General features: G+C 42.1%; 1 protein-coding gene across 2 annotated transcripts in view; it reads right to left on the bottom strand.

Annotated features, from left to right (window-relative positions):
• Window positions 1–4205: 4205 nt before the first annotated feature.
• Window positions 4206–7794, bottom strand: part of LOC139570953 (protein FAM53B-like) — a 47535-nt gene continuing 43946 nt past the window's right edge. For both annotated transcript variants that reach the window (XM_071393311.1, XM_071393312.1), the window contains exon 5: window positions 4206–5746. In XM_071393311.1, the coding sequence (XP_071249412.1) occupies window positions 5387–5746 (360 nt within the window). In that variant the 3' untranslated portion in view covers window positions 4206–5386. The remainder of the gene's footprint in view (window positions 5747–7794) is intronic.

Below are 7794 nucleotides of genomic sequence, written 5' to 3'. Positions count from 1 at the left end.
GTTCTTATTTTTGTCCTATTTCACACATGTACAAGTGTGTATTATATATATTTTTGCATGTCCCAACACCTCAGTTGGTAGAGCATATCCCAACTCCTCCCGTGTGGCTCAGTTGGTACAGCTTGGCGTTAAGTGTGTTAAGTGCCTTGCTCAAGGGCACATCTACAGACATTTCACTTTGTCAGCTTGAACCAGTGACCTTTCGGTTACTCGCCACGCTCTAACCACTAGTCTACCTTGCCAACTTGAAAGGAAATACAAATGGTCCGTGTAACTGTATAAGGCACTACCACATAAATCCATAGATTCTGGCCTTATGAGGGAGATAAAATATATTAAGATGAATAGATAGAGAGAAAGGCTTAGCAGAAACCATGGTGACAAACTGTACGGCTGTGGTGCCAGATCCCATTGACCTTTGAGTGGAGAGGTATAGTTAATCAGTGACATAACACTGGCCACCTGTCAGACACAGATAGGTGTCTATGCAAACTACCAGCCCTCCAGGACACCTACAGCACCCGATGTCACAGGAAGACCAAAAAGATCATCAAGGACAACAACCACCCAAGCCACTGCCTGTTCACCCTGTTATCGTCCAGAAGGCGAGGTCAGTACAGGTGCATCAAAGCTGGGACCAAGAGACTGAAAAGCAGCTTCTATCTCAAGACCATCAGACTGTTAAACAGCTATCACTGACATAGAGAGGCTGCTGCCAACATACAGACTCAAATCACTGGCCACTTTAATAAATGGATTTAATAATGGTATCACTAGTCACTTTAAATAATGCCACTTTAATAATGTTTACATATCCTACATTACTTCTCATATGTATATACATCTATTGATTCTTGCCTATGCCGCACGGCCAACACACATCCATATATTTATATGTACATATTCTTATTCCACCCCCTTACATTGTGTGTATAAGGTAGTTGTTGTGAATTTGTTAGATGACTTGTTAAATATTAATGCACTGTCGGAACTAGAAGCGCAAGCATTTCGCTACACTCGCATCTGCTAACAATGTGTATGTGACCAATAAAATTTGATTTGATTTGATGCTCACCCATTACACAGTGGAGACTAATATGACCCACTGAGAGAGAAAGGTACAGGACATGACATTCAGTGAATTTAAAGCCCTGGTCATGATGCAGTATGATGTAGTTATGAGGTACAGTGCCTTCAGAAAGTATCAGAAAGCCTTCAGAAATATCTAATTTACATAAGTATGCACACCCCTATGTCAAAACATGTTACAATCACCTTTGGCAGCAATTATAGCTGTGAGTCTTTCTGGGTAAGTCTCTAAGAGCTTTGCACACCTGGATTGTACAATATTTGCACATTATTCTTTTAATTTTTTTTCAAGCTCTGTCAAGTTGGTTCTTGGACATTGCTAGACAGCCATTTTCAAGTCTTGCCATACATTTTCAAGACAATTTAAGTTAAAACTGTAATTAGGCCACTCAGGAACATTCAATGTCGTCTTGGTAAGCAACTCCGGTGTATATTTGGTGTTGTGTTTTAGGTTATTGTCCTGCTGAAAAGTGAATTTGTCTCCCAGTGTCTGGTGGAAAGCAGAATGAACCAGGTTTTCATCTAGGATTTTGCCAGTGCTTAGCTATATTCCATTTATTTGTATCCTAAAAAACTCCCTAGTCCTTGCTGATGACATGCAGACCAATAACATGATGCAGCCACCACCATGCTTGAAAATATGGAGAGTGGTATTCAGTGACGTTTTGTGTTGGATTTTCCCATAACATAATGCTTTGTATTCAGAATATAAAGTAAATGTCTTTGTTAAATTTGTTGCAGTTTTACATTACATTAGTGCCTTATTGAAAACAGGATGCATGTTTTGGAATATTTTTATTCTGTACAGGCTTCCTTCTTTTCACTCTGTCATTTACGTTAGTATTGTAGAGTAAAGATGTTGTTGATCCACCCTCAGTTTTCTCTTATCACAGCCGTCAAACTATGAAACTGTTTTAAAGTCAACTTTGGCCTCATGGTGAAATTCCTGAGTGATTTCCTTCCTCTCCGGCAACTGAGTAAGGAAGGACGCCTGTAACTTTGTATGACTGAGTGTATTGACACACCATCCAAAATTGTATTAATAACTTCACCATGCTCAAAGGGATATTCAATGTCTGCTTTTAACAAATATATATATTTACCAATATGTGCCCTTCTTTGCGAGGCATTGGAAAACCTCTGTTGTCTTTGTGGTTGAATCTGTATTTGAAATTCACTGCTCGACTGAGGGACCTTACAGATAATTGTATGTGTGGAGTACAGTATGTGTGGGATATGAGGTAGTCATTCAAAAATCTAGTTAAATACTATTATAGCACACAGAGTGAGTCCATGCAACTTAGTATGTGACTTGTTAAGCAAATTTGTACTCGTGAACTTATTTAGGCTTTCCATAACAAAAGGGGTTGAATACTAATCGACTCAAGACATTTCAGATTTTCATGTTTAATTCATTTGTAAAAAGGTCAAAAGACATACTTCCACTTTAACATTATGGGGTATTGTGCTTAGGCCAGTGACACAAAATATACATTTCATACATTTTAAATGAATGCTATAAACAAAACAAAAATGAATAAAGTTAAGGGGTGTGAAAACTTTTTGAACATGGAAGACCAGATTTATTTTCTTTATTCTTTATTGCAGTGGTTGGGCTATGCTCTTTGAATCTGTCTTGAAATGACCCTTTACAAAACAATGAATGCATCGTATGCTACTCCTCAGTAATTCTGAGGGCGAAAGCCTTTTCTGCTGACTAAGTCAAATCTCTGCTTACCCCTAAAACATCACCAGTGTTTTCACACAAGTAATCGGGGCTATATAACCCAGGATCTGTGACTTTGAGTAACACTGCTATTTCCCTCTTTCTCACTAATGTCCACATTTAACAGCCTCTACTACACAATGCCCCTTATTTATAGGCCTGGGCCAGTCGTGTGAGTGGGTGTTTGTGTTACCTCAGACTCTAAATATCTATTCCTCTCAGCCTGCTACTTCCTGTCTGACAGGAAGTGTGTATGTGTGTGTGGAGGGAGGTCAGTGACCTTTGGGTCTGAGCGAGCGACTGACGTGTTGTCCGTGGCAACGTGATGCTGTGTTTCCAGGCTCATTGTGCTGAAGAGAGAAATGGGCTGTGAACTGGAGGTTTGCTGCTTTCAACAGCCAAGACAGCCTCCCCTTCCTTCATTTAATATTTCACCCCCCCTCAAACCTCCCTGCATCCATCCATCCTTTGATTGAATCGGTAATCCCTCTCTGGCACTGTGTGGGCAGCTGTGACAACAGCTCTGAGGAGAGATGGAGTCGTTGGGAGTGCATCCCATCCCTTAACAGATGCGAGAAAGGCAGTCCCAATATTTTCAGACCAGTTTACAAGTTCTCTCTGTTTACTGACAGAGTGCACAGTCAGCATTCATTCAAAGGCCTTTGTCTGTGTGTGTGTGTGTATATGTGGTAAGGTAACACCCCACTGGGGTTAGAGTTTGGATAGGGCATTCAGCTGGTTGCAACATCCTGTTGTGAGAGACGTTGCAAACAGGTCTGCACACTACTCCCTGTCAGTCCACTGTGGGAAAACTACACTCCACTAAGAACAATGAAGCACCCCGGGGGCAGAAGAAAATACAGTGTAGACATAACTCTAGAACCTAATTTGAAGTCTTCTTTTCTTCACTGTGGCAGCAGGTTCTTTTAACTCCCTCAGACATGGACAGACATTACATACACATGACAGGATATCCCCAGGCAAAACAGCCCCACCTTGGCGACGTGTCCGTCCGCCTTCCAACTGAATTGAGGAGAGAAGAAGCATTCCGGTGGATGTGACATCACTTCCTCTTGCCTCAGAGGTCAGTGGCATTGCGGGGGTATTCTGTGTCTAGACTTCCTGCCATTTTGCTTGGTGGCGGTGGGTTGTGTAACAGCATCATAGAGAACACAGATGTTTACCTAACTGACTGTATCCATCACAGGGTATAAACAGCTTACGTGGCATCATATGCTAAAGTCAATGGCAGTTCAATGACTTCATAAACAAATTAGAGGACATCAGATCAGAGGCACATCTATGTAAACAGACACTATGTCATGCAGGCTTAATGTCAAGCTGTACCATCATGTGTAATGGCACCCTGATAATAATGAAACAACATGACCACGGCAGTTTGCGTTTTTATTTCATGTCTGTCCTGTTAAAGTAAGGTCTCTTATTCCCGATCCTTCACAAACAGATCATAAAAACATACATTTAGAAAAATATACATTGATATTAGAACTGAAGATTTAAAATTCTGTGTTTATTCAAATATACATTTTGCATATTAGAATCTATAAAAAGTCAGAAAGGTTTGTTTCGAGCAGGGATTTCTGAGGTGAAAAAGACATGTATCTGACCGAACAAATCGCCAGGTATTTCCAAACGTCTTAAAGCTTATTTACGTTCAGCGATGATGTGTGAATACTTTATGAATTTCCAAATTGACCCCTATCCCCTAGGCACTCCTGAAGACCTGAAACACTTGGATAGATGTAAGCATATATAGTGAAAACTCCACACAGACAATCAGAAGGAAAGTAATACTGGTACTTTCATTCTTTCAGATCTACAGGAGTGCCTATGGTATAGGGGTTAACTTGGAATTCAGCAGGGGATATTCTTCCTGTAAGAATAGTTGAAGAAAAGGGTCAAGGGGAGGTATATATGAAAATAACATATTGTTTCTCTCCTGCTCTACTTCATCCCTCTCTCTCAGGCCATCATGTCCCCCTAGTCTGGTAGAGGAAAGCAGAAGTTGTAACATACTCCTGCTGCAAATGCTACAGTACTAAAACCTTACCGTTAGTTCTGTCCAGTTGTATAAGGAGGTACTCAATTTTAGAGGAGAGAGGAGTTTTTGGAGGTGTTAAAGACTATCCCTCGATCTCCACTCCAGAGTTAGGCTGCACGTCACCAAGCGAAAGCCACTCCCTTTAGATTCAGAAAGACAACGAGACAGTTCAAAACAACTGTTTGTCCCGCAGGACCTCAAAGTTCAACCAAAGTCAACATGCAACACTTTCTACCAACAGTTCCACGTGCTTTGTCCTTCATTGACATCACATACAGTACAACATCCCTTGCCTCCCACAGTATTCGCAAACATCCTTGTAATGTTTCAAAAACAACTCTGTCCAAAATCCCGAAGTTCCTCTCTCTAAGGTCGTTTCAATCCGCTCAATATCCCCCTATCATACGTAAGGCATCCTTCGCGTGGTCACGAAGTTCTAAATTCTACGTCTTTCTGCAAAATTCACAAAAGGTTACGACAATCCTTTATCCAAAGGCTTCAGGTTCCGTTCAGTTCCTCTCGATCTGGTCGATGTCCAGCTCTCCCCCCAGCTGGTAGATATCCTTCTCTGTCCCACACTCACCCTTCCAGAGGGTGTGTCCCTCCCCCATTCTCTCCCCCCCTCCCCCGCATGGGGACCAGGGCCTAGAGTCCAGGCTACACGCAGAGTCACTGTCCAGCTCCTCATAGGAAGAGTCATCCTCCTCCTCATCCACTTCCTGTTGAGTCTCAGCACCTAGGTCAGGCGCACAGGTGAAGTAAGATTCCGATTGGCTCAAGCTCCCGGAGGAGGGTGGGGGCATGTTTGATTGACAGCTGTCCGGACCAGAGAACCCAGGGCAGCTCAAGCTGTGGAAAGTCTGGAGTTTCTGTTTGAGAGAAGACATAAGAGGGAAAGAAAGGGAGATTTTGATTGGTATAACACAACACATTTACAGTATCGTTGTCTTACTATTCAATCTTGATTCAGGTCACACAACCTATGTACCAACCTAACTTAATTAACCCGTCAGTAACACTCTGTGAGAGTTGTTCAGAGAAACCTGAGAGCTAGGTCTTTATGGCATGTGGGTGTGTGACTCGTGCTTCACTGGTGGAGCTGAACTCGCCCTCCCACCAGGGAGCTAGTTGTGTTAATGTCCTGGTTAGTCTGTTCACAGTCAGAGGAAACACAGTGGAAAGACAACATGGTGAGATCAGTTGCAAACCACAAAGGTATCCTCTTCCTCCCAACCCCATGTCTCTCCCTGTCCTGCTGCACTGAGGGGATGAAGCACAAAAACACACACCAGGCAAAACGGCAAGCTTTCCTGAAGACTTATAATGTTCTATATATGATTCCTCCTCCTTCTTTGGCTTGACCTAGCTTCTTGAACTGTACTGGCCAACTCACACACCCATCATCAAGTTGACACTTATAAATAATTGTGTGTTGGACAAAAGGGAAAATGTATAGTGTGTGTGTGTGTGTATGTGTGTCCGTGCATGCTCTAATGAGCAAACACCCAGCAAATGGACGTCACAAGCCCTCAGGAGAGGAGAGATTACTCTGGAGCAGCTCTGGGTTTACCTAGGTGTGATCTCTCCTTTCAGAGACGTGTGTGTACGACAAACACACTGTGCCCATGCAAGGTGTGTAAATCAGGCTATTTGGGTGACAACTACAAGTATGCTTAAGAGAGTGCGTGTGTGTGTTTACTAACGAGAGAGAGAAAGCGAGAGAGAGAGAGAGAGAAAGCGCGAGAGAGGGCTAGTTAGACTGGCAGTGTCTGAATACCTATATTTGCATTCTAAACAGTAGGCTTTTTGGTTATGCAAAAATATAACGTTTTATAGTATAATGTGCAATTTCAAAAAATGTGTATGCTTTAAATGCCAGGATGTCATACTCATTTAGACTTTTCATCTAATAGAATTCACTGCACACTACTGAGGAAGAGAATCGTATTTTCACAGGCATGTGTGTTTGACAACAGCTGATAATCAGAATAGGGACGCGCTCTACAAAATGAACGAATGGCGAGGAACAAGCCATTCATTCCCTCAACCTTACAATAGAGCCAGAGCAGAGGCATTCCAGCAGTGAAAGGGTGAAGCGTCCCTCTCTCCCAGTAGCAGATGTTGAAGGCATGGAGGTGAATAGAGATGAGTGTGTTTCTGTAGACCACGGCACACATGATGGACAACTCTAATGTTCCTCAAATCCCTCATTCACTTCTTCCTGTTACAATGGACTGGTAGAGACTTTAACCAAATGCTTTTACAAAACGTACATGTTTTGGTTTGGGGCTCCCAAATACACTACGTTATGAGAGAAATCAAATAAAAATATAAAGTGCTGGGTTTATATAACTTTCATGTTTACTATCTTTGGCAATGTCAGCTTTACATTCTGTGGCTAAAACATGCACAAAGCTAACATTTAGACACATTCTGGTACACCAATAATATATCAGGTGACCACTGAAGGCCAATGCTTTGCTGTAGTCACCTCAATGGAGTGGAAAGGGGAATTTTGAGGGCCTCTCCCCCTTTCTTCAACCCTTGTAGTACACCCTTCTAATTATAACACACAGAGGAGAGGGGGAATGAGGGAGAGGCAGAAAGTGGGGGGGGGGGGTGGTATTCTCTACAGTATGCTTCCTATTAAATCATATTGGGCTAAGACCAGAATTTGGGGAAAGGGGTTTTAATAATCTGCAGTTTACCCACCTTTTGTTTTCTAGAGCACCCGCCTTTTTCCACATGTTGTTGTGTTACAGCCTGAATTGAAAATGTATTAAATACCCCATAATGTCAAAGTGGAATTATGTTTTTTAGAAACTTACAAATTAATGAAAGATTAAAAGAAACCCCTTTATTATGGCTAGCCTGTAACGGCGGTCCTCCTCCTCTTCTACCGAAAAGGAGGAGTATT

Source organism: Salvelinus alpinus, chromosome 3, assembly GCF_045679555.1.
Source record: "Salvelinus alpinus chromosome 3, SLU_Salpinus.1, whole genome shotgun sequence".
NCBI lineage: Eukaryota > Metazoa > Chordata > Actinopteri > Salmoniformes > Salmonidae > Salvelinus > Salvelinus alpinus.
The sequence above is the reverse complement of the archived record's forward strand: the minus strand, read 5'-3'. Positions and strand labels throughout refer to the sequence as shown.